The sequence below is a fragment of the Eublepharis macularius genome, chromosome 7 (genome assembly GCF_028583425.1).
Source record: "Eublepharis macularius isolate TG4126 chromosome 7, MPM_Emac_v1.0, whole genome shotgun sequence".
Classification (NCBI taxonomy): Eukaryota; Metazoa; Chordata; class Lepidosauria; order Squamata; family Eublepharidae; genus Eublepharis; species Eublepharis macularius.
In genome coordinates, this window is record NC_072796.1 from 104,513,380 (window position 1) to 104,541,267 (window position 27,888).

The 27,888-nt window shown below is 40.6% G+C and overlaps 1 protein-coding gene across 1 annotated transcript in view; it reads left to right on the forward strand.

Annotated features, from left to right (window-relative positions):
* Window positions 1-12,944, forward strand: part of LOC129333457 (carbonic anhydrase 3-like) — a 30,812-nt gene extending 17,868 nt beyond the window's left edge. The window contains exons 4-7 of the mRNA XM_054985143.1: window positions 7,306-7,398; window positions 9,896-9,961; window positions 11,193-11,348; window positions 12,497-12,944. Coding sequence (XP_054841118.1) covers window positions 7,306-7,398; window positions 9,896-9,961; window positions 11,193-11,348; window positions 12,497-12,616 — 435 coding nt within the window. The 3' untranslated portion in view covers window positions 12,617-12,944. The remainder of the gene's footprint in view (window positions 1-7,305; window positions 7,399-9,895; window positions 9,962-11,192; window positions 11,349-12,496) is intronic.
* The last annotated feature ends 14,944 nt before the right edge of the window (window positions 12,945-27,888 follow it).

Sequence of the window (27,888 nt, forward strand, 5' to 3'; positions counted from 1 at the left end):
CAGTTTCCTGGTGGCTTTGTCCATCTGCTTGCTGGAACAAGGAGCCTCCCCCCACCAAGCCCAGATCCCATCAATGGACAAAATGACAGACTCTGGATCTTATAATAAGTGCTCCTTCAGAATTTTTACATCAGGCTGACTTTGTATCAGACTTGCACTGTGTTGTTATCTTCACACACTGATATGTTCTTGTGGTATTGTAGCTATAAATGAGTAAACAAACAAGCAAACGTTCTCTGCAATTTTGCAACCCTCTCCCCCACCCCCAATGTAGAGAAGTGAAGTCCCTGGGCCTGCAATGTCAAGTGCAAAGCTTGCGGGCACTATGTTCTTTCTAATATTCGTAAGACATAATGAAGAACATTTATCTCAAAGTTACAATTACCTCTTTTAAGAAAGTATTGGTTTCTCCCACAACAAAACTAGGGGCCTAATCAGGAATACCACAGGCTGTATTAGGAGCTCTTGTGAATCATAATGGGCTCAAGTATATTCTTATCCAAAGACATAAAAGGCAAACTGTTTTGCCGATTACTCATTATTTATCCCTGTGCAGGAGCAGTACACAGGGATAAGAATGGAACCCTCGGCAACACGGTTTGCCTTCCTGCTGCCTCCTCGGGACCTCTGGAGGCTCGAGAAGGCCCAGCACGGCTGTGGGAAGGCTTGCTGCCTCAGGGCTTCCAGAGGCTTGGGAAGGCCTGGCCAAGCAACAGGAAGGTCTGGTGTGGCAGTGGGAAGGCAGCTGCCTCAAACAGGCTGAGACGGCATGATGGTCCCTGGCGTGCTCCTGCACTCTGCAGTGGCCCAATTTCGGTCAATTTAAGGCCAAATCGGGCCTATTTGGGGCCGAAGTTGGGCCACTGTGGAGCACAGGAGCATGCCAGGGCCCATTGTGCAACCCTGGCAGCATTCCTGCACTCCGCGGCAGCCTGATTTTGTCCCCAAATGGGCCCAATTCAGCTTCAAATGGGCCAAAATTGGGCTGCTGTGAAGTTCAGGAGTGCTGTTGGAGTGGGGCGGTGGGCCCTGGAGTGCTCCTGAGCTCTGCAGCAGCCCAATTTGGGCCCATTTGAGGCCAAATTGGGCCCATTTGGAGCACATCAGGGCCCATCACGCCTCCCCAGCAGTGTTCCTGTGCTCTGCAGTGGCCCGATTTTGGTCCCAAATGGGCCTGATTGGGCCCCAAACGGGCAGAAATAAGGCTGCTGTGCAGCACAGGAGTGCGACTGGAGCGGTGCAATAGGCCCTAGAGTGCTCCTGCACTCTGCTGTGGCCCAATTTTGGCCCATTTGGGGCTGAATTCAGCCCACTATGGAGCACAGGAGCACTCCAGGGCCCATCGTGCCACTTTGGCAGCATTCCTGTACTTCGCAGTTGGCCAATTTTGGCCCCAAACAGGCCCAATTCAGCCCGCTGCAGAGTGAGTGCAGGAGCCATTAGCTTGGTTGCTAGTAGATTTAAAAAGTATTCTAGTTTCTGCCCATATGATTCTTGCTTTCAGCCTATATTATTATCCTATATGTTGTTCATTTTGTGAGTCATAACGGTTACTCCAGATGCTATAAAGCAGCAGTTTGAATGTTTACATTGGAATACAGAAGTTATCTGTTAATGTACTTAACTTGACCTGGGCCATTTCCACACGGCTTACCTCTCTTCGTAATGTCCTGGTAGATCGCGCAAAAAACGTGGAAGATTGCGTTTTCTTGCACGAGATTTGCGCGATGTCACGTGACATCGTGCAAATCTCGCACGAGGAAACACGATCTGTGTTTTTTGCACGATCTACCGGGACATTATGAAGAGAGGTAAGCTGTGTGGAAACGGCCCTGAATGTCAGCCTCTGTGTAGATAAACAGATGAAGTCCTCCCTCTAAGGCGACAGTTGATTCAGGATTTGAAACAAACCTCCAATGTATGAAAGGCTGCAGGATAGACTTTGGTAAATTTAAGAGCTGTGCTGTGTGGGTCGTTCCTTTAAATTTTCTTAAGATTATCCAATCCAGAGACCAGGGGAAGGAGAGTATGAAGGCAGAGAGATCTGTAATGCTCTTGAGCTCAGAATCTATGTTCACAAGTTACAGTGAATGCATGTACAATCCATGTCGTGTATACATGATTGTTCTTTGAATGTGTGTTGAGTATTCTTATGTTACAGTCAATGCCTGCACAGCTGCATGGTGTCCCTTGTTAGAGCGAGTGTTAAACAACGCTGCGGAATTAAACGCCGAGCTGGTCAGAGAGGCAAAAGCTTTATTTGAGGAAGTTACATACTTGAGGGAAAGGGGGAGAGATAGATCCTAGCTATCTGACTACATCTTGCAGAGACAGAGAAGAAGTGTGGCAGGAGAGAGAAGAAGCAGGATATTGCCCTGTTTAGCCCAATAGGAGACAAAACAAGGAAATGACCCCCAGGAAACAAGAGAGGTGCTACTCTCACTGTCCTAACTAAGTGATCCTTGCTGCCCCCTGCATGGTAGGCTCTTCTTACTTCTTGCTGCTGCAGTACACCAGACATTGTTATTTCTAACACCCCTTCTCAATGTCTAGTGTACAAAGTCCACAAAGTTCAGTCTTTCTCATAGACTTTGAAATTTCTCTTTGGCAAGTGGCTTGGTGAGGATGTCTGCTATCATTTCTTCTGTAGGGCAGTACTGTAGCTCAACAAGCCCTTCTTCTTGCATATTTCTCACAATGTGATTCTTTATGTCAATGTGCTTGGTTCTTGATCCAATTCTTTCTGTATTTGCAAGCTTTATGCAAGATTGATTATCTTCAAAGAGTTGTATAGGTTTGGGTTCATTTATCCCCAAGTCTTCTAATAGTTGTAGAATCCACTTGAGTTCTTGGCATGCTTCTGCTGCTGATATGTATTCAGCTTCTGTAGTTGATGCTGCTACTAGGTCTTGCTTTCTGCTTGTCCAACTGATTGCTCCTCCACCATAAAAGAATACTCGTCCACTGGTAGACTTTCTGTCTGTGATGTCTTCTGCCCAGTCAGCATCCATGAATCCCACTAGTCTGGGATTGTCGCTTGCTGGTAGCTTGAGCTTCAGTTGTGCAGTACCTCTCAGGTATCTTGCCAGTCTTTTGACTGCTTGCCAGTCATTCACACTTGGTGATGCACTTTTCCTGCACAGTATTCCAACTGCTGCTGCTATGTCAGGTCTGGTCACTGTACTTATGTAGAGCAGTTTTCCAATTGCTTCTCTGTATACTTTGATGTTTCTCAGAGGTTCATTGTTTCCATTTTGTTTCAGGAAATCTGTTTCCATTGGAGTACATGTTGGTTTTCCATCTTTCATATCCATGTAGTCTAGGAAATCCATGATCTTTTGCTTTTGATTGAGAAGATAGCTTCCATCTTCCTCTCGCTCTATTTGAACTCCAAGGTAAAAGCTGACATTTCCAAGACGCTTTACTTCAACCTCTTGGTTCAGGTGCTGAATTATTTCATCACAATCTTGTTGATCTTCATAACAAAGGAGAATATCATCTACAAAAATCAGAATAAAAGTCCATTTGTTGTCTTTCTTTCTTGAGTACAGGCAGCGTTCTGCCCCGCCTTGCTTGAATCCTTCTTTGATGAGCATTTGGTTCAGTTTCTGATTCCAGGCCCTTGCAGCCTGTTTCAGTCCATAAATGCTCTTCTGCAGTTTGCATACAAGTCCTCTGTCTTTGGACTGTTCAAATCCAGGAGGCTGTGTCATATACACGTCTTCTTCCAGCTCTCCATGAAGAAAAGCAGTTTTCACATCCAGATGCTCCACTTGCATCTTCCTTGCGGCTGCTATGCTCAGTAGTGTTCTTACTGAAGTGTGTTTCACTACTGGTGCGAAGGTTTCATCATAGTCTTCTCCATACTTCTGGGAATATCCCTTTGCAACTAGTCTTGCTTTGTACTTTTGTACTTCTCCATCTGCATCAAGTTTGGTTTTGAAAATCCATTTGCATCCTACTGTCCTTTTTCCAGGTGGTAGTTCTGTGAGAATCCATGTCTTGTTCTGGATCAGAGAGTCAATTTCTTCTTTTGCAGCTTTTCTCCATTTCTCTGCTTCTCTTGCTGGCATTCCTTCTATGTCTTCCCAGCTAGAAGGTTCTGGTACAGCTTCTGTTTTTGCCAGGTAAGAGAATTTCAGTGGTGGAACTCCTTTGTTTATTCTGTCTGAGCGTCTGACACTTGGCTCTGCTTCCCCTTCTCTTTCTGTGGGCTCTGCAGGTGTCTCTTGCGTCTCAGTCAGGTCCCAGAGTTGCACAATTTCTGGCTGCTGTGCTGCATCAGCTTCCTTTGGTGTAGACTCTCTGGTGTCAGGCTTGCTTGCCTTCTCTTTTTCATCAATGTACACCACATGGCGGATCTTCACCGTGTCTGTCTCTGGGTTGAGGATTCGATATACCTTGCATCCCAGTGCATATCCAACAAATATGCCTGCTTCTGTTCTGAGATCCATCTTAGACCTCTTTTTCTTCAGAACATAAGTGTAGGCTTTTGATCCAAACACTCTCAGATGCCTTACATTGGGCTTGCGGTTGTACCACAGTTCAAATGGTGTGCTGCTTGCACCCTTTGTAGGTAGCATGTTCTGCAGATAGGCAGCAGTGTTGATAGCTTCTCCCCAATATTTTTGAGGTAGCTGTGCTTCTTGCAGCATGCTCCTGCACATTTCTGTGAGAGAACGATTTTTCCTCTCTGCGATCCCGTTGAGTTCGGGGGTGTATGGCACGGTCAGGTGATGCTCTATTCCTTCATCTGCTAGGAAGCTTGTCATCTCCTTCCCCACGTACTCGCCTCCATTGTCTGTGCGGATAGCTATTGGTTTTCTCTGGAATCTGTTCTGCACCATTGCTAGGTACATCTTGAATTTTTCCAGTACTTGGCTCTTTTCCTTGAGCAGGTAAATCACAGTAAATCTTGAAAAATCATCAGTAAAAGTCAGAAAGTACTTACTTCCACTGGGTGTTTCTGTTCCCATGGGTCCACAGACATCACTGTGAATCAGCTCCAGTGGTCTTGTCGTCTGCTTCTCACTCTGTTTGGTGAAAGAAGGTCTTGTGCCTTTGGCTTGAATACAGCAAACACATTTCTCTGCATCAGGACATTTTTTCATTTGCAAATCATTAGTCAGATTCTGCCTTTCAAGCTGATATATATAATCCATATTAGCATGTCCAAGCCTTCTATGGATAAGACTAGTACAATTCTTGTGAGTGCACTTTTCAATTAAATTCACTGTGCCTTCAGAGCAATCCAGCATATACAGGCCATCCTCTAATGTGCCTTGTGCAATTAATTCACCTTCATTGCTAATAAAACATTTCTCTCCTTTGAATACAGTCTCAATTCCTTTCTTTGCCATTATTGAAACCGATAATAAATTAGATTTAACTTTAGGTACGTATAGACAATCAGTGATCTGCACTTCTCTAGTTTGGCCACTGGGTAGCACACAACATGCAGATACCGTCCCTTGTCCCCGAGCCGTTAAAACCTCTCCATTTGCCGTATACAATTTATCGTGGCTTTCATTCATCTCATTAAAAAACTTCTCGTCTTTGCAAAGGTGGTTAGTGCATGCACTGTCAATTGCCCATTTGCATATGCTTTGATCAGTTTTACCAACATTTAAACAATTCTTATCAGATCTGCTTTTCCTTTGACCATCGGCATTAGGTGACTTAATGGCTGCATTAGCATTCCTAAAGCCTTTTGTTTCCGTCCCTCGTGGCGGCTAACTCTCTGTGAATCACGAAACCAACAGTCTTCCTTTAAATGTCCTTTCTTTCTGCAGATGCTGCAGGAGAAATCATTTCTTGAACTGACTCTTAAAGCTAGCTCTCTTGGCTCACTTATATGATCCAGTTTGCTAAAACTTTCCTCTTGCAGTCTTGCAAGTACATAGTTTAAGCTTAGACTTTCTCTCATTTCCAAAACATGTACAATGCTTGTATAAGATTGAGGAAGGCTAGATAGCAGAATTATAGCTAGATCCTCATCCTGGATCTCCTTTCCAAGGGATCTTAATTTCTGTGTTAATTCCATGAAATTTGCAATATGATCTTTCAGCTGTTCCTGTGGCTTCATCTCAATCCGATACAATTGCCTCATTAGCAAAATTTTAGTTTTAATTGATTCTTGACGGTTTATTTCTAGAAGAGACTTCCACATTTGTCTAGAAGTGGGCTCATGAATAACTCTTATCAATTGTTTATCACTTAAATCATTAATGATAATAGATCTTGCCTTATTGTCCTGCTTGACCCATTTGGCTTCCTTCTGTGGATCTCCAGTCGGTTTTTCATCTGTTATTGCAGACCAGACGTCCAGTTGAATAAGATGGGCTTTTATTCTTTCTGCCCAAAGATCGTAGTTTCTCCCGTCTTGTAGTCGGTCGACCTGGAACCCCTGCTGTGCACTGTAGGAGTCAGCCATCTTTCCTCTATTGTCTGCCCTCTGTGCTTTTAGCCTGCGGCTACAGCAGAACTTTTATTGCTCTCTCTTAACTTCAGCTTGCGTTAATTGCCTCTGTGGCCCATTACCCTGTTAGAGCGAGTGTTAAACAACGCTGCGGAATTAAACGCCGAGCTGGTCAGAGAGGCAAAAGCTTTATTTGAGGAAGTTACATACTTGAGGGAAAGGGGGAGAGATAGATCCTAGCTATCTGACTACATCTTGCAGAGACAGAGAAGAAGTGTGGCAGGAGAGAGAAGAAGCAGGATATTGCCCTGTTTAGCCCAATAGGAGACAAGACAAGGAAATGACCCCCAGGAAACAAGAGAGGTGCTACTCTCACTGTCCTAACTAAGTGATCTAACATCCCTTGTGTTATGATTTGATTAATTTCAGGGAGACAACTTCTGAGGAAGATCCATTAAAAATAACTTCTGAGGAAGGTCAATTACGAAATGGCTTACATCTAGATGCTCATTGAAGCTGTTCAGCAATATCAGAAGGATGGGACTTTTCTAAATTTGTAATACAGGATCACATTAGTCGTGTTACTACGTAATTTGTAAGGATCAAATGTAATTTTATTAAGTATAAATATTGTAGCCATAAATCAGTGATTATTTGTTTTGGGGTTTGTACACTGTGATTCTGGTTTGTGTTATCTTCAAGGGCAGCCCCACATACAGCATTTCATAAAGCTGCATTTCACCTGGATTGCACCTTGTGAGGGACTAGGCGTGAGGATGAAAATAGTCCTGTACATCTCTCTACAAGTCACTGGCAAGATTGTGGATCAGTATTTTTCTGCCATATTACTGCATAATAGCATTTGCAATGTTTTCCTTTGTTCTCAGATTCATGTGGTACACTGGTATTCAAAGTACAGTAATTATGCAGATGCTGTGAGAAAACCAGATGGTGTGGTTATTTTGGCCATTCTTCTACAAGTAAGCCCCGAATTATTCTTTCTTACAAATATTAGTATACTTAGTTGTATTTACATTCAATTCTGCCACAACATGCTGTACTAGTAGGGTTGCCAGATCCCTATACCCTCCTGGTAGGAGTGTGGGGGGGGGGTGGACCTCGTGTCCTGAGCAAGCTTCTCTTCATGTGCACATGCTCCTGTTCTTGGGTGATGATGTCACTTCTGGGAAGTGACATCTGGGAAGTGACATCACACCAGGTACAGGCATGCTCCTTTGCACAGGGCTCATTTTGGCTCGTTTGGAGCCAAAATTGGCTCCAACAAGGTGCAGGAGCACGCCCATGGCCAGCATGATGATGTCACTTCAGGACATCATGTCCCCCGGGAGCAAGCATGCCACACATATTCCTGGAGTGCCTGCTGGTGGCGGGCGATCTCTGTGGGCGGCCCGAAACCTCCCACTGGTTGCCAGTGACCAGCAGACAGGAATGTAAACCGTGGGGAAATCCCACTTGGGATCCCTATGTGCTGCATTATATTACATTGTGTCACATTAGAGAAATGTACTCAACATGTGATTATTCTGAATCTGCCGTGCAATAAAATACACTTAGCACTTTGTTAGAATGTCTTCCTTCTATCAAATAGAATTAGCATTCATGTTCAATAAAATATAGACTTAGCCTAGTACGGTGGTTAGAGTATTGTACTATAACCTGAAAGACCCATGTTCAGATTGTCACTCTGCCACAAAAGCTTGTTGGGTGACCAAAGGCCCATCACACACTCTCAGCCTAACCTACGTCACAGCCTTGTTGTGAAGATAAAAGGTGGCAGAGAGGAATGATGTGAGCCATTTTGGGTCCCCATTGGAGGGAGAGGTAGGGTAAAATAAAACAAATGTAAATAAATTAATTAATTTTGTATTGTATTGCTGTTATGGCCTTTTGCTAATACAATAAAGATTTATGATAAAGTTTGATGATGAATAAAAAAGCATCATAAATGATTTTTTGAGTTAGCCACCTTGGATGGCAGAAGAGCTGGTGTCAAGGTGGTAAAATAGAGTTCATAAATAGTTTAATGGTGGAATGAGCTGGCCAAGGTTGTGGGATATTATATCTCCCCCAACACTACAGTGCCATTCAGAAATGGGCCATTGCAGTGCATTTACAGGCAGCTCCCACTAGGGAGTGGCAACTGGAGTATGGCAGCCAGTTCCCATGGCAAATACATAACAAATATCATGTCTGGTTTGGCCAAAAGTGAACATTTCCTGTGACTCTGTCTTTCATCAGCTCCACCTCTGAACCTCTAAATGCCTTTCAAACTTCAATAGATAAATTAAATATAGTAGTAGCCAGCTAATGCATTCACATTGACAGCAAATCAAGTTAAATGAACAGTCAATAGTTTATTCTAAATGTTTTTGACTGAAGGGTTTTTAGGTCAACAAGTGTTATTTTTGTTGCTTTTTCAACATGTTCTCAGATTGTTACTAATTAACCTGACAGATGGGATAGTTAAAGATCAATTTTGCATGTTGTCATCATTTATCACTTGCTAACCAATATGGGCTCCACCGGAAATAGACTGTAACAGAGAAACCAAAAAGGCCCCTGGTGATATAAGAAATTAAACACTATTATGATTAATTTTTATGGAGTTTCTAATTATTAAAGTGCCAAGTGCCAATCATGTGCGATAATAGTAAACGTTCATAAAGTTCATAAATATGCCACTAAATATTTAAAGATACAGAACATACAAAGAGTATAATGTCCAAGCACAGTACAGCTGGTGAACAGTTCAGAGTATAATGTCCAACTGGTGAACAATTCAATATACAGCTGTATATTGAATGTAATGTTCAGCCTCGGTGCTCTTCTGCTAAACTTGGATCCTGGAAGGTCCATTTCATAATTGAACTACAATGAACAACATTCTTCAAAATGAAGCAAAACAGTATGTTTCATGAATTGTTCACCAGTTGGACATTATACTCTGAACTGTTCACCAGTTGGACTGTGTTTGGACATTATACTCTTTGATTGTTCTGTATCTTTAAATATTTAGTGGCATTTTTATGAACTTTATGAACATTTACTATTATTGCACATGATTGGCACTTGGCACTTTAATAATTAGAAACTCCATAAAAATTAATCACAATAGTCAGGGCTTTTTTTTCAGCTGGAATGTGGTGGAACGGAGTTCTGGAACCTCTTGAAAATGATCACATGGCTGGTGGCCCTGCCCCCTGATCTCCAGACAGAGGGGAGTTTAGATTGCCCTCCGCGCCGAGTGGCGCGGAGGGCAATCTAACTCCCCTCTGTCTGGAGATCAGGGGGCAGGGCCACCAGCCATGTGATCATTTTCTATGAGGGCAACCCACTGAGTTTTCCCAGAAAAAAAGCCCTGATAATAGTATTTAATTGCTTATACCACCAGGGATCATTTATCACTTGGCAAAAAAAACTTTAACGGCTATTCATTTTGTGGTTTCCACATTACAGATAGGGAAGACTCCCAAGCCAGAAATGAAGAGAATCCTTGAAGAAATACATAATATTAAGACAAAGGTAACTAGGAGAATTTTACATCAGGTTTCTCAGTGATGAGATTAATAGTATGCTCCTGTAAGCCAATATCATGAGTGGTATTTTAATAAATCAAGCCAGCTAGATAATAACTAAGACCTCGGGACCAGCAGAAAAGATGAATGCTGCGTACTCAGGGACACCCAACAAGGTCAAACTTCTATACAAGAAAATTGACCAACCAACTAGTAGCCCCCCTTTCTTTCTGAAGACAAGAGATTCTGAAGGCCAAGGAGAATAGGGCACATCTGAAGTTAGACTAAGCTCAACAAATGAGGACAAATGTATAATTTCCAAAAATGCTGAAGCCATGGTAAATGCTGTCTTTAAATGCATCTTACTCAGAATTAAAAAAACTAGTTGTTTTTAGTACTCCCTCAAATTTTCATTTTTTTTCTGTTGAGGAAGTCCTTAAAATAGGAGTGAAAAGCAGTTTGTAAAATTTCCCCATTTTTTTCAGGTCCTCAAATCTGTACAAATCCATATTTTTTGCTCCATTGTGAAGAAATTCAGATGGATCTAAAGACTCAGATCAATGAGAAATACCTTTAAGGACCTCAAATGGAATTCATAGGACCATAGTTAGTGAAATTGGAGTTATGTCCAAGCGACAGAGATCAGTTCCCATGGAGGAAATGGCTGCTTGGGAGGGTGCACTCTACAGCATTATACCCAGCTGGGGTCCCTCCCCTTCTCAAACGCTACCCTTCTCAGGCTCCACCCCCAAAATCTCCAGAAATTTCCCAACCTGAAACTGACAACCCTAGAAGAGGAAGCAGTCTGTGCTTTCGAAAGCTGTTTTGACAGACATAACAGGGAAAGTGGGAGGGGAAGTGGAAGGTTGTCAAGCTAGTAGCAGGAGTGAAGCATAGGCTAGGCCACTGGCAGTGACACACAATTAGCATGAGACTCTGCAGGAAAACTTGATCTAAAAAAGGTGCAAGAAATGAGAAATGTTTATGGTTAGAAATGGAAAGAATGTTCACAAGGAAGAGAGGGTGAAATGTGTTGTGTGTGTTCTTTTTGAGAGGGGAGAAGCCACTACTGGTGGCTCTGACCCCCCATTCTGTGTTCGTATGTGTGTGTGTGAGAGAGAGGGGGAGGGCTTCTGCCAGAAGTGATTGTGATATTCATTCTACCTATTTATGACCTCAGCTTTATCTTGTGTTTTCAACTGGCTGTAACCATGACATTTTTCTTTTACTTACTTAAGGGAAAAGAGGCTCCTTTTCCAAACTTTGATCCATCAATTCTTTTCCCTAAAAACCGGAGCTATTGGACCTACCAAGGGTCCTTCACCACACCTCCTTGTGAAGAGTGTGTTACGTGGATTCTTTTGAAAGAGCCTATTATTGTCAGCGAGGACCAGGTAAATATTAGAAATTAATACGGCCATCTTGGTTTCCCTATATATCTATTTCAAATGAACTATCTACATTTTTTTGATGGCTTGCTCTATTCATCAGAATTTATGTGTGATTCAATGTTGATTAAATTTAGGACATCTTTATAGAAGAAGAAACAGAACTACAAACAAGGGTGAAAGTTTTAATTCCCAAGTTTCTGTTCAGTCCTGTATTTACATATTCAGCCAGAGAAATAAATGCAGTTCATAATACATGTCAAAGGTATATGTCAACAGAGGAGTGGAATATGTGATTTGAGCTGCAATGTTCATCAGCAGTAGATTAAGTAAATAAGGATTGCAGATGAAGTAAATAAACAATTCAAGCCAATCATTGGATCTGCTTTGGTTTTTATTGGGATCCAGCTCATAATTCAGACAACTGTGCAATTTATGGCACCTTTAACTGTTGTGTTTTTAAAATGGCAGACTCTCTACATACACATACACTCTTGCACATCAGAGCAAATCCTTTCATGTTTCAAAACAGCTTGCAAAATGGTATGAGGAATGACTGTTCAACAAAATAAATGACTGAAATGCAGCTGATTGATCATGTTGAATCCCTTGGGTTGTCTTAAGTGAGCAATCTTGATTGTGACCCTGGTCTGTAAACAATCCACTTTGTTTCTGTCCAGAACTAAAATAGGTAGCCTTTGAAGGTGCATGCTGTATGGGATACATGTCAGAAACTCAGAGTCTCTCTACACAACACATCTTACATGGGCACATTCAAGTTACTTACTTTCTGTGTGGTCTTATATTCAAGTGTACTCTGTCTCAGCAGTGCACTTGTATCCACGGTGGGAGAACAAGTATAAGATCTTTCACTTGATCCTACTCATGTAAAATGTCTTGTGTAAGATGTGAAGTTTCCATGATCTCAAATCATTTCTATGTGAACAAGAAGACTGTTAGCAAACAAGCTCAGTCGAGTATTATTGTAAGAAAGAACCTAGGAAGCATTGCAGTATTTCCATTCAGTGACTCCAACAGTTTTCTGAGGAGATTGGTCTCTTGTGGCTGCTCATTGTCCACTCATCTCATAGCCAATAGTTTTAGCCAGGCAATAGACTAGTCCTTGACGATACATTCATTTTACTGCTCCACAGATGGAAATGCTTCGTAGCCTTTCTAGCAAGTCTGCAGATGAACCCCACTGCCCTTTGGCGGACAACTGGCGGCCTCTTCAACCTCTCAATAACAGGATGGTGAGAACTCCATGCCAATAGAATCTTTGCAGAAGTCCATGCTCTTCAAGTCCACACTCATTTTATATACTATCTACTGTTCTTCATCTGGATCTGTGCTGCTGAGCCAGAAACTGTGCAATGAAACAGGACAGGTTATTAAATAAATATAATCTCTAGAGGACAAAAAAAAATCTTGCAGCAAATTATGTTAAAATAGAGCATCTATGTATGTAATCTTTGTTAATACAAGCATTTGTATGAACAATTCTATGGACAAAAAGGTCACCCTCTCATTATTTACTTCTTTCGAGATTAAGAGTGCAATCCAAAGCAGAGTTACACCAGTCTAAGCCCAATGAAATATGTAGGTTTACTGGACTGTATTTTTACATCAGTGTAAATGAGGGATATTACAGGAGCATAGGAGAAATGCAGTGTGTTTCTTTATACTCTTCATATTCTCTAATGGCATCAGTTTCAGTAACTGAATTGTGACTTAAAAACCCAAATAACTAAATAATAAATAACTGTTTTATTATAGTAAGATATTTGTTCAAATAGAATATAAAATGAATACGTATTTTTATTGTATAATTGTATATGATGAACAAATTTCAAACTTAATTTAATGCTGTGCAATTTGAAATTACAGGACTCTTTAAAACATCTAGGATTTTTAAAACTGTATATGTAGCTAATAATTAGTCAAGTTTATCTATATTAAAAGGTGCAGAGTGGTAAGCTGCAGTACTGCAGCTCAAACTCTGTTCATGTCCTGAGTTCGATCCTGGCGGAAGCCGGGTTCAGTTAGCCGGCTCAAGGTTAACTCAGCCTTCCATCCTTCCGAGATCGGTAAAATGAATACCCAGGTTCCTGAGGGTAAAGTGTAGATGACTGGGGAAGGCAATGACTAATCACCCCGTAAAAAGTCTGCCAAGAAAACGTCATGATGCGATGTTCCCCCATGGGTCAGTAATGACTTGGCGCTTGCACAAGGGACTACCTTTACGTTATCTATATAATACAGTAAATTAAACAAAGTCCTGGCTGTTTCACAGATTCCTAATAAGATGCATCAAAGCAGACAATTTGTTCAGGAAAAACCCTTAATGTTATGTGCTACTTAATTTAAACTTTTACTGTATTATTTCTGGAACATGAAAAAGTTATTTTCTGATCTTATTCATATTATGCCGATCTGTACTGTGTCGGTGAAGACTGTGCATTTATCCAAGGCTGCTAATACAAATGGGTTGAAATTTCATTACAGAATGAAATTTTGATGGGAATCCCATTTCATTTTTTTAAATATTTGGATGAATTTTGAAATAGGAAAAAATTCATAAATTGAGACTCTTAAATGCCAACATTAAGATTTTTAAATAGATGTCTTGTATCCCTTTTTTCAGTATATTTTAGTCAATAATTTACAGATGATAGAATACCCCAGCTCCAATTTTTAATGTGATGTTTATAATGTTTTCAAATGTCAAAAATAATAAAAAGTACTGGGATTTGAGTAGTACTAAAATTGGAGGTTTTACATTTGAAAGCAAATTTTTATTTCAAAAAGTAAAAAGTGTGTTAAAAATTTTAATGAAAATAAATAATTTTTTTACCACCTGTTGTTGTTAATATTTACCATGGTATTTTCTAGCAATTATTTTTCTTTCTGCATTGATCTTATGCTTTATAGCCAGAGCAACTGAGATAGCATCGCATGATGGTAATATACTGGATTTTGTAAAAGAATAAATATTAATAAATCTATTTATCTGAGAAATAGTGTTTTCAGAATTTTTTCTAATGCAAAATTATCATTTGTTAGTTGACTGAAGAATAATAAAAAGATCTTTCTGTACTTGAACACATTTGAATCCCAAATGACCCTGTGGCAAATTAAGACTGACAAATATGTTGTTAAAGATTAACAAGATTTTCAGGGTATAAGTGTTGAGTGTCAAAATTCCCTTTGTCAGATACTTTTGTTAGATATCCAATGAAAGAGCTTTGACTCTTAAAAGCTTATACTCTGAAAATCTTGTTGGTCTTTAAGGTGCTACTGCACTCGAATCTTGCTGTTCTACTGCAGACCAAGATGGCTGCCCCTTGAAAAAATATTTTTGTATGGGGTATTGTGGTCAAAAATCCACTTCATCTGATGCACTTGGGCTATTGAATAGGTAAATAACAATGCAGTCCTAACAGCTATACCTTTCTAACACAATTGACTTCAATGGACTTAGAAGGGTGTAACTCTGTTTAGGATTGCGTGGAAATTATACTCATATAAAGGGGAAAAGTTACAAAGTAAGGCCAAAGCAATGGAAGTGATAGCAAAAGATTCCACTCTTAAAATTATTATGGTAGATTTTCCAATAATCAATAAACAAAGATTATTTCGGAAGAAAGCAAACAGAGACAAAATGTCAATTTCCAGTTAGATCACATTAGCTAGTTCATCCATTTGAACAAAATCAGCAGCTTTGGATACAGAATGCAAGAGGCCTCCAGATTCAAGAAGAACATCCTATGGAATGGTGCTTATTCTGAGTGCAAAATATGGCACTCCCAGGACTTGCCTGTTTAATAAAACCGTTTTTTCTCTAGTTTAAAGGGACTATTTGGAGAACTCCCACCTGGACATTCCCTCTTTCTCTACCACAGGGAGGGGAGCAGAGTTAAACTCCACTTTCCAGATTAAATTTAGGAGGTATATATAGAAGATGCCTTTCATAGCTGGCATTTTCAAACATTATGCATTTACCGGAGCTTGTTTTCCTACGTCATACAAATTCCATTAATATTTTCCTCCAGCCTGTAAACTGCCTTTCAGATACAAAAAATGGTGTGTTCTTAAAGAACTATCATGGTACTACATGTAGTTCAATCTTTTGATAGTCTTCCCTTTTTTGATGATGCTGGACCTTCATTACAGCTAGAATTGTCAGCACTCCCAACCCTACCTGTGTTAGTTGGTGTTTGCTTTCAAGCTAGTTGCTTAAAAACAAAACGAACAAAAACAAAAGGGAAAGACATCCACTACTAGTTGTGTGCCTCAGGTGAATCAACAACTGTTGAACTGAATGCACATACTATAGTGATTGCTATGAATCTAAGACTTCCTGAGAACCCAATGTACACCTCCTTGAAAGAAAGGAAAGATATAAATGTATGATTTGTAAACTAGCTTGAGATATGAGGAAAGGTAGGATTAAATAAATGCACTTGAAGGACCACCTACTCTCTTGTGAACCTACCTGACCACTACAGTCATCTTCGGAGACTCTGCTTTGGATGCTCCAGCTTTCTGAGATTAAGAGAGAGGCGTCTTGATCACGGCATCCAAATTCTGGAACTCTCCAGGGAGACTTGACTGTCCCCTTCTGTTGTCATCTTCCACCAGCAGGTGAAGACTTTTCTGGTTCATTTGGTGTTCCCTCAGCAATCCCTCCCTTCAAGCCCAATATTTTGTTTAAAATGCTTCAATTGTTTTTATGCCTTTTATGTTTTGTATGTTTTTAACTTCTGGTTCTAACTTTAATTGATTGTTGTTATTATTTTGGTTGGTTTCAGTGGTTTTAAAATGGGATTTGATTATGTATGTTTTAATTTGTTAACCACCTTGGTGGCCCTTATGAGGGCAGAAAAGCAAGAAATAAAATTTTGTTAAATAATAAACAAACAAACAATACTGCATAAGACCATTGGTCTTTCAAGGTCAGTACTTTCTACTCAGATTGGCATAGGCTCTCCAAGGGTCTCAGGCTGAGGCCTTTCACATGACCTGCCTGGTTCTTTTTAACTGGAGATGCTAAGGATTGAACCTGGAGCCTTTTTCATGCCAAGCAGAGGCTGTTATTTGAGTCACAGCCTGTCCTTGATACATACCTCTGAATGTTCCTAAAATACAAAGTCCAATTGCTGGATTCTGCCTTCTGGTTCTCTGGGCTCATTCTGGGCTGTTGCCAACTGCCTGGAGAAAAAAAATGTCCTGTCCTTTTAATATCCATTTGAACGGCAGCAAATACCAGGCAAGGTTATTTACCTCCACTCCATGCCATGAAAAGCTTCAGCTGTCAATTTCCACACACTAAGTCCCTACTAAAGGGACAGGATGTTTTTCTCCAGGCCTCTTGGCAACCTTTTTCTGGGCTCAGCCCCATAGGCTCTGCCCCCATACCGGCTCAAATTACAGCACATGCAGAGCTTAATAATATGAACTAAAGATCATAATGTGTAGTCCAGTGGCTCTTCACCTTTTATTCACAACTGCTCATGAAGTAGGCAACATTATCATTGAATACCTACCTCTTCCTCCACCACAAGGAAAAATAAACACATATGAACAGCACTCCATATAAGACAACTTTATTTCTATAGGTAGATTTATGATATACATTGGATATGCAGATATCAGATATACATCCAATGAGACTGTTGTGTCAAGGGCCACTGACTGGTCTGGGGGAAAATGTCCTGCCCCTTTAATAGAAGCTTACTGTGTGGAAATGTGTAGCTGAAGCTTTTCATAGCATTGAGGGAAACAGCATCTTATTAAGTTTCTATTAAAGAGACAGGGAATTATTTTCTAGGCTTGTTGGTGACCCTTCTTGTACCTGATGGCCAGCAGCCAACTCCTTAATGTTAAATTGGATTTCTATTGGCTGCATGCCATGTTTTAAAGGGACTTGGGGGAAATTCTAGGATCTGGGATTTTATCCTCAAGGTAGAGTAAGCACCATAAAGCAACTCTCCGTCAGATGTCTGATGCCACAGGAAATGGGGAGCAGAGGCAGCCTAAATCCTCCAGAGCCCTCCCTTTTACCACAAAGTTCAGAATGTCCTCCCCGAGACTTGTAGATCACCCCTGGGATCTCACATTTTCCCTGTAAACAATCAGTGGTGTAGGGCAGCCCTAAAGTAAGTAAAGTAATATTAAAGAGACACTTTAAGATTACTTCCCCTTACAGCTGCGTAACTAAAGTCTGCCACATAGTAGCTGCTACAGAGGTCTCTCTGGATATGCAGGTTTTAAAAGAGTTGCAGGTTGAAAGAGTGCAGGTTTTTTGGGTTTCCGCAGCTATATAGTAGTTAAATAGTAAATGGCTGTTAAAAAATAAAGGACAGCCCAAATGGCCTCAGAATGCCTCTGGGGAGGGGGGAGGTCCTCAAGCCTTTTCTCCATGACAAAATAGTTTTTATCCATGTTTTTACTGCTCCATATGCACAGAATACTCCACATGGGGCAGAGTCCCCCCCCCCTGTGCTAGTTTGACATGAGGAAATGGCTTGAGGAGAAGCCCCCCCCCCCCCGGAGGAGGCATTCCACAGTTGTTTGGGCTCTCCTTTATTTTTTAAACAGCTTCTCCCCAAAGCTGCTGCATTGCTGCAGGGAACTCAAGTTGGATTTGGGGAACCCAGACTCATCTCTCTAGACCTACAAGTCTAGAGAGACCTAGAGGGGAAAGTTTTCCAGGGCAGGGGGAGGTTTAAATCATAATGGACTTTTGGGTGACTTCTAGTTTCCCAGAAAAAAATCAGTTATGGCATCCAGAGTATAATCTGCCCCTTAGAATAAAGTCATTGAGACCATTAACAAAGTCCATAGCCATCTTAACAGAATGTAAACAGGCTTAAATTCTTAGAAACCAGTAGAAGGTGATGTGTTTGCTTCAGTATTAGATGATTAACATGTATTTTGCTCCAAAACGTCCCCCTTTAGTAATGAAACATGTGCTGATTAATATTGATTACCTCACAGAAGATAGCATTAAGAACATAATTGGGCCAACCAGATGTCCCCAGAGGGCCTATAATATTGTTGCCCACCCAGCACTGGTATTCAGATGGTTACTGCCTTTGTGAGCAGTCAGCCCGGCCTCTGCCATTTTAATAGCAGTTTTTATATGACTGCTCATGATATTAAAAGTGTACAAGCCTCTGGAGTTTAAAATGGCTGCAGCACAGCCACCAGAGAGCTCCTGTCGTTGCCAGATCCTGCCCTGGAGAACCAGGCATGTAAGGAACGCCGCACTGGAATGCAGAGGTATTGTGATGTGACTGGCCTCGCTATCCACCCAAGCTCTGGAAGGCCCAGAGCAATAAAGGTCTCGCTGAGTCACCCCCACTTAGCACATTCCTGTCCCTCCTCCCGTGATGAGATCCCTGTCCATGAATGAGGAATTAATCCATTGGCATTCATAAGCATGTACGGTCGTTCTTGGCACAATGCATCTCCTCCCTAAAAACTATCAACCTAGCCCCGGTGTATTCTTCCAGCTAACTGGCCAGGTTTGCCTTCCTATTCATACACCCCAGCAACCATTAATCAAAGTACTCGAGCCTTTTGTCCAACCCAGGACCTAACCATTGGAGTCTTTGTCCTAACTGCCAAGAGGACTCTCCTCCACCTCAGGGCACATTTTACCTATAAAGGTAGGCCCTGGCCCCATTCAAATCGTGCAAGCTTCCTGGCTTCTCCCTTAGGGTCACCCCCCGCCCTGAAATCTCTCTTCGTTCACGCTTGCTCACTTTCCTGGATCCACAAGCGCTGTTCCACATCTCTGGGCTGACGACGTGGGACATTTGAAGCTTCTCTCTGGACCCCCCTCTCCAGGATAGGTAGATATAATTACTTCCTCTTGCTCTATTCCCATGCCTCCACCTATATTTCCTAGGACTCTGTGTGTGTGTGTGTGTGTGCGTGTGTGCATGTGCGCGCGTGCGCATGGTTATTTCCCCCCAGTAATTGGTGTGTACGTGCATACATTTCTGTTCTTTAATAAAAATTATTGATTGATTTGAAGCACCAGACTCGCTTGGCTTATTGGGATTGGGACTCCATAGACAAAGGTGATTCAATTCCAGTTACCGCCTCTCGTATAGCTCTTACTTGCTAGCTAATTCCCCCATAAATCATATTTATGCAAGGAGACCACTTCAGGTAACACCTTTGGGTTATAGACTTGTACTGGATTGACAAGGGTCTTTTATAGTTGAAATCCATTCCTCTTGCCCCAGTATAACAGAACATAGATTCTTGTTAGAAGCAAAACCATTATGTTCAATGCCAATGATACAATCAGTATTCAATTGATATTAATGGAAAAATTCCCCAAAGCAGTAATGAGTCAGGATTGCTCCCTAGTAGCCCAGTTATGTGTTTTCTTGGTCGTAAATCACACTCATTTCACAGTTTCCTCACATGAGAGTTAGGATAAAACACCAGATTTGCCTTCAACAACCACTTTCTTTACCAGCAATGCATAACCTTGATTTCCTTGCAATATTTTTCTCACAGTTACTTCGTATGTCCAAAGCAATTTTTTTCATTCATGTTTGGAAACAAGTCAAATTACTGTAAAATAGTTTGGTATTTTATATGATTAAGCAAATTTCTTGTCTTGCTGGACACCAGTTTAGGCTGGGCTTAGTCACAAATCACCAGCATATGTCAGTTATACAGATGTCAATATATGACTGTGGTATGGTGTTGTGAAAAGAAAAACACGCTTTATCTACTGTGACCTTTTCATATTATAAATCTTTGACAGCAAGTCTGTTTGCAACAACAGAATACCTTTCGGATTTGGCTGGTGATATCAGCGTATCTTACAATGAAAGTGCAAAGCACAAGCACATTTGTCTTAAAGCCCTGCGGGACAATTGAAACATACCAGGATAATCACATAAAACAGGCATCCAATTGCACACAAAAACGAGCAACACAAGAGATGAACAATGAATTCTGATCTAGAGTTCAGCCACAGACTACTGCGGCTACTTATTTCAGTTATGGAATGGAAAGAAAAAGATCCCACATCCAGATAAAATAGGCAGTTTAATCAAAAAGAGATTATAAAATTACTAGCTGTGTTCCCTCTTAATCTGATTTTCTTTTAAAAGGATCATATTTGACGTTTGTGTACTAAATTTCTTCTAGTAAATGTATAATAAGATTACCTTCTGCTTTAGAACAATTCTGTTAACAATGACCTTAAATATATGGAGTAGTGCTGCTATTTGTACATTTGTGTGTATAACAGGAAAAAGTATAAGCCCATGAAAAAACATAGGTAGATTCATTTGCTGAAGTTTGTTCAAGAATTGAACTTCCATATACAACAGATTTGGAAGGAAGGTTTGAGCCTAATTGTTGTTTATAGGCAAATTTACAAAAAGTAATTATAGGCAGAAATGTAAAGCTCCCTTGAAGCCATATTTTTGACCTTCCCTCAAATTTAAATATGATGGACAGAGTGTGGTAGGTAAAGGTGGTAAATATTGTTAAAGAAAAGGTACTCTGCATATGTTCAGAGTTGTTATCCAACATTAACATGACTTCAAGTGTTCCCAAAATTGATTGATTTATGACTTCTTGACTTTCCTTTTAGGCTGTACAATTCTTGGTTTCTCTTGGATAGAAATGGTAACCCCAGGATGGACTTTCCAAGACGATCTTTCCTATATGTAAATGTTCAGCTATTAGTCTAATTCAGGGGCATAGCTGGGGAATGACCATCCACTCCCCAAGCGATTGAAAGTAGCTCTCCGCCCCTCATCCAGGGCTGCTGTAATTGCTTTCTTTTTCGTCTCTTTACAGCTACTGCAGTAGCTTCTTTCTTCTTTCTCTTTTACTTATTCTTTTACTTGTTATTTTTCATGTTATTGTTCATTGTATGTCTTATGCTGTATGATTGCATTTATTGTTTATTCTGTAATCTGCCTGGAGCCTCAGCAAGAAAGAATATGAACGAACGAACGAACGAACGAACGAATGAATGAATGAATGAATGAATGAACATGCTAAATCAAGGTGACATAGAAAGGAAAGCCATCCACTACATAAATAAAATAAGCATCTAGTGGACAGTGCCTATTTCGGACAGACAAAATGATACACAATTTCCTCCCTCTGCACTACATTGTGATTTCTCCTTTTCTTAAACCTGATTTTTAAAAATTACTTGCAAGCTGTGTATTTCTGCAGCTTTATTGAGGTGAATTGGGCAAGGGAGTACTTGTTGTTATGGTCTTACCCTCCAGAGTAAATCTTACTACACGGTTCCTTGATTCTTTGCCTCAACACTTCAGCTGGTCCCTCCAATTAAAAAAGCAAGACTTGCAGAATCTCAAGGTGTACTGCCACATAGCTACCATTAGAATCAAGGCTGCCTCCTCTGCAGCAAACCATTCCCCATTTTATTTCATGAAGACTGCAGATAGAACTATCAGAGAAATGTGGAGCAAACCTAAATAGTTTGACTCAAAAGTCGGTGTGTTTAGTAAGGCAGCCTTACTCAGGGGGCATACAAAGAAAATAATGCAATTTCATCTCTTCTGTGTTTGTAAGCATTATTTTAATGATATATGAACTATATATGCACAAACTCAGTTCCCACATCCTCTGTTCAGCTACTGAAGGGCTGATTTTTTAAAAAGTAATTTAAAAAATGCTTTACATTGACACATGACTTCTTGCTTCATCTTCAGAGGCTCTGCTTTCCCTATACATGAGATTGGGAAATGAGGAGTCCTGTTAAGAGCCTTAGCACTGCTTCTATGTGTGGCAGTACAAAGGATCAGAATTGGTATAACTTATAGAGACATTGCCTGAAATGAAAGTGGCAGCACAGTTAGAAAAAGTGAAAAGGAAAGAAGAAAAAAGTTAGAAAGACAACACATGTATTTTGTTTCAGGACCAGTAGATGGCAGCAAAACTACAAGCATTTGCAAATGTCTGTAACAACATGGACTCTCATCCAGGAAAGCTTATGCTACAATAAAATTATTTATTTATTATTTTATTTATGGTATTTATAGTCCACCTTTCTCACTGAGACTCAAAGCAGATTACACAGTATAAGTCAATATGATCAACGACTAGGGCATTCAATAAACAATACAACAGGGTAAGGATAGCAGAAATTTGATACAGAGCTGGGGGCGGGGGAATGCTGAAACAATGGGTAAGCAGATTGATATTTCATAATAAACAACGTGGAACTATCCAATAAGTACATATTTCCAGTAGGTTAACATACTTGCAGCAACAAGCAGTACACAGTAGTATACTTACCCTTTACCAACATACCTCTCTGAACCATTTCCTAACAGCACAGCCCTATTACCTGTGTAAAAAAGCCCTCCTGAATAATTTAGTTTTGCAGAACTTGTGGAAAGCCAGGAGAGTGAGAGGTTTTCTCACCTCCTCAGTCAGACTGTTCCACAACAAGTGTTAAGCCCTTCAGTGCAACCAGGCGCCTGCTTATTTTGAACAGCAAAGACGCCCTACATTGTTGATGAAACACAGTTATTGTAACCATGATTCTTTGTTGTAATATAAATCCCTACAATACTTACTTGCCGTAATACTTTAAACTGCCACTGCATTTATCATTACAAAATGATGTGAACAATGTCTCATTATAATGGAAGTGAAGGCCTTTCCCACAGGCAGAAACACTTCATGAAACTACTTGGGACAGAACTTTGCAGAAAGCAGAAGTATGGTTGTCAACAGGCTGGGCGAAAAATGTCCTGTCCCTTTAATAGAGGTTTAATATGTGGAGATGGGCAGCTGAACATTTTAATGACAGGGAGACAAATAACTTTACCTTAAGCCTCTATTCATGGGACGGGACATTTTTTTTCCCCTCCGGCCATTTGACAACCCTAAACAGAGGCAGAAAAGAACAGGGAGACTCAGGTTTGAATCCTTGTTCTGCCCTGAACCTGCCAGTCACTCTCTCAGAGCCAAGCTACAAGTGATGCGTTACACAGGTTGGACACTTGTCAGCTTCCCTCAAGTTTTGATGGGAAATGTAGGCGTCCTGGTCTTGCAGCTGTAATGGAGAGCCAAGCCATAAAACCAGGACGCCTACATTTCCCATCAAAACTTGAGGGAAGCTGACAAGTGTCCAACCTGTGTAAGGCGTCACTTGTAGCTTGGCTCTCAGCTTAACTTGTAGACCTATTGTGTAAATACAATAAGGGGGGGCAGAGGGGGAACCATGTATACCATCCTCAGCTCTGTGGGTTAAATGCGATTGATGCTATATTCCACAGGGTTGGCTGTGTGAGTCAGCTACAGCCAAAATAAGAGTCTTACGGCTCTTAACTAACAAATTATTGTGACATAAGCTTTTGGGATTGGGAGTCTGCTTTGTCAGATGCATGAATAAAGGGTACTACCATGCTTGGGGAAAAGAAGGATAAGAAAGGGAAGAGGGAAGCCCTTGGAAGCATAAAGAATGAGGGTGTCTTTACATGCCCTGCTTCAAAGATGAGGGGAGTGGTAAGAGGCAGACTTCATCTGATTAAGGTGTCTAGGGTGGTAAAATGTCTCTCAAGCCATCTCAATATGGACATCAAACAATATAATTTGTCAGTCCTATGAAGATAAGTAGTGCATTTATTTTGCAAAACAGTTAAATGCTAGTGACAGAAATTAGTTCCACTATTCATGAATTATGTCTGGTCCTGACAGAAAAAAAAATCCCACAGACTTCCCTCCATAAAGTGAATGATCTATTCTGCTCTAACTCATAATTGTACTGTAAGAATTGCTTTGATGGAGCAACTTTCACCTAGTCCCGTGTTCTGCTTCCAAAAGCAACTAATTAGATGTATCTGGAACTTCATACATTATTTTGCATGGTGCAGTAAGATATACTGCCTTTGAACACAGAGGTTCTATTTCATTAGTATGCCTAAAATGGATTTGTTTGATGATGCATTTCAGATCTAGCAGATGTAATCCAAAGGCAAAATTACCCATCATAGAGCTGAAGTATGTTCAAAGCAAAGAGTCCACAGAGAATGCCAATAAGGGTGCAAAAATGACCATACTGTTTCAGGAACACTATTTGCATAACATAAAGATAAAACTACCTTTAATTTATTAGTAAAGTAGATAAATTGTTAAATCAGTAACCTAAACTGTAGAATTTAAAATGTTGAATACAATGTTAAATGCTGAACATAAAATGTCGAGTATAGTGTATTTTACTATAAATAAGTATGAAGAAGGAGAGGAGAAATACTTTGTAGCTTTGATACTCTATTACATATTCTGTTTCTGATATTTTGTTCACTGTCTGTTATTTTCTCCGTCTGTTATTTTAACAGGGATGTGGAGTACACCAGGCTGAGATTGTGCCTGGCCGGTGGTCACTCAGCAAGCTTCTATGGCACCGTGGAGGTTCGAACAGTCTCCCAGATCTTAGTCTAACACTCTAACCACTACACAATACTGCATCTCAGCACTGCTACTTACCAAACATCCACCTACTTTGGTGAGATTGGGGAGAAATATTTGGCCATTTGAATGTGTCTAGAAGACAGAACCTAGTATTTGGGCAGCTGGCTAGGAGGCTCCCATGTTGTACAGGTGTTTGCTTTGGGAAACTGATGCTGATTTCAAGACTGGGCCTGTCTGACTGCTTCCCCATACTCAGTTTATATATTTATAAATAAACAATTGGTCAGTCTTGGTTAGTAATTGGATGGAGACCTCCAAAGAAGACCCAGGTTGCTATGCAGAGACAGGCAAGGACAAACCATTTCAGTATCTTGCCTTGAAAAGCCCAGTAGAGGTTACCATAAGTCAACTATGACTTGATGGCACTTTCCACCACCAAACAATTATTATCTACTGTCATGAGCTTGGGTCAGCCACTCTTCTCAGCCCGAGCTCTCTAGCTGTATTGTGGGGATAATAATAACACTAACTTGTTCAGTGCTCTGGGTGAGACACTAATCTGTCTAGAAGAGTGGTATGTAAGTACAGTTGTTGTTGTTAGGCAAAAAAAGTACAACAAGATATAAAATTTCTACATTACTCATACTAATGATCACAAAAGATCTGTCTGAGCCCAAAGTAAGAGAAACCATTTCCTGTATACAAGTAACAGAGAAAGCTCTTGCCAAACAGATGGTTGGGATCTGTTGTAGGATATGAAATCACGGACTCATGATTTTCAGACAAAATGTTCTGCTTCTTTTTGGCTTGGGCCTCATTTACGCAGGAGTTAAATGATCTCTCGCTTTCCTGTCTCTGGCTCTTGATTAGGTATATTGCATCTTAATTAGAACATTGAAATAATGAGCTGGATGTGAAAAATTAATGGCATTTATTTCATTATTCTTAATTGGACTTCTGTGGATCTGAGGGTGATTGGCTCGATGCTGTGTAGCACTGCAGGCAGAAGAGAATGAATGTGAACATTTTCCAGGTTACCCACCGGAACACCCTGTTATGCACATAGAGCGGAGTGGCACTCCCCCACCCTTAACACCCACAAATTAAGCTAAACATCAGTAACAAGCCCTTACATGAATGTATGTGCATACAGTCCTCCACATAACTGGCAATAGTGGGTTCTAACTGCATGGAAGAGTCTGCATGCATACACCTGTATGTGTGCAGGGTTTCATTGAAGACTTAACAAGTGGGACCAGGACCAGTGGGAGTTATGCCACTACCTTCTACAAACAGTTTATGGGCTGGATCCAACATAAAACATTTGCTTGTGCTAGAGCTCTTGTACAAGCAAAAATGTAAGAAAAATACCACACCAGAAGCTTGACCTAAGCCACTTGTATTTACTCACTTGTATTTTCACTTGTGCAAGCAAACTTAAGGCTTCAGGGAATGAATTTACCGGCTTCTTCATTCTCAAAATGGTCCCACAATTTTCTATATGGGAAGAGGGAGATGATTGTTGCACAAGTTCTTACATGTGTATGTCATTGTGTATAGGAGCAAACTCAGACGGGAGTGGGAGGTGCACTAGATCTTGTGCAATCCCTTCCACAAATGAAACTATGCTAAGTAGATTTCTTTTTCCATTATGTGTTCACTAGTTCCAACCTATCTGAAGAGGGCACTGATATCTTCAGTTTCATGTTTCAGTTTGGAAAGTCATAATTGATCCTCACCAGTTTGGTGTAGCAGTTAAGAGCACGGGACTCTAATCTGAAGAACCGGTTTTGAATCTCCACTCTTCCACTTGAAGCCAGCTGGGTGACCTTGGGTCAGTCACAGCTTCAAGGAGCTCTCTCAGCCCCACCAACCTCACAGGAGGATTATTTGTTGTGAGGAGAATAACAACATACTTTGTAAACCACTCTGAGTGGGAGTTAAGTTGTCCTGAAGGGCGGTATATAAATCAAATGTTGTTGTTAATATATTATTATTTATACTGCAGAAGAGGAAAGAATGCTAACAGGCCCAGATGTTACTACAACAGTTCTAAAAAAGTTGGAGTAAGGGAAGGTGAATGGTACAGCAGGGAGCCTAGCAGCTTCACATATAAGGTGCTATTGCTGTATATCAATTCCTTCCTTCCTAATTAATTGTGTCCGCGGAGCTGCATTAGTGCAAAGGACAAGACTTTTCATGTGCATGGATATGTAAGTGCAACATCCACAGAAATGTGTAAATCACCAGGATGTGGTTGTGCTATGCGTCTACTGCAGTGGGCTATAGATGAGTTTCTCAAAGCATGTTCCAAATGGGTGTAAGAGAAGTGATGGGCAGCGGGGAAGGCAGAAAGTAACTTCCCATTTTCATGATGGAATATAAAAGAAGATAATGTGTTGGATCCTACTCTCTGACCGCCTGCTGTTGGAAGGCAACAATAGGGGAAAATTTTGGTCTCGGTGCCTCCGCTGTTGAACCCTTGAGAACACTGGGAAACATGATGTTGGACTAGATGGACCATTGGTTAAATGCAGTGAGGCTCTTCTTATGTTCCTGTTAATCCAGAAAAAGTTGTTAAAATCCCATTGAAACCAACCAGCTAGAAATGACTATTTTGGAAACACAATTACCATCTAGTCCTCTGCTTGCTTCAAGTTTTGCAAAAACAGCCATCAATTCCTGTTTTATTGTATTTCACATTTTTGTAATGCCTAGGGAAAAGATCTTCATTGCACCTAAGCCTTCTTTTCCTGTCAAAAACATAGCTAGCTTTGTGGTGGGAATCTGACAACTGAGGTATCAGTGAATTGTTCTGAGATAATTTTGCTTAGTTATTTACTTTTTATTTTCACTCCATCTTTCTATGCAATGGGGAGAGGAGGAAATGGTGGACCATAAAATGGAAGAAACCAACTTGACCTGAGAAAATATTGGTGCTTTTCAACTATAAAATTAAATTAGATTATATTATTCTATCTGGTTCTCTTGCTTCATGTTTTGCCAAAGCACAGCAATGGAATTAAAGATGTTTTCCTGATACAGGGAAGAATAAAGTAGAATCTTGCTCCTTTAAAGTAAGCCAAAATGTTTACCATTATTTCAA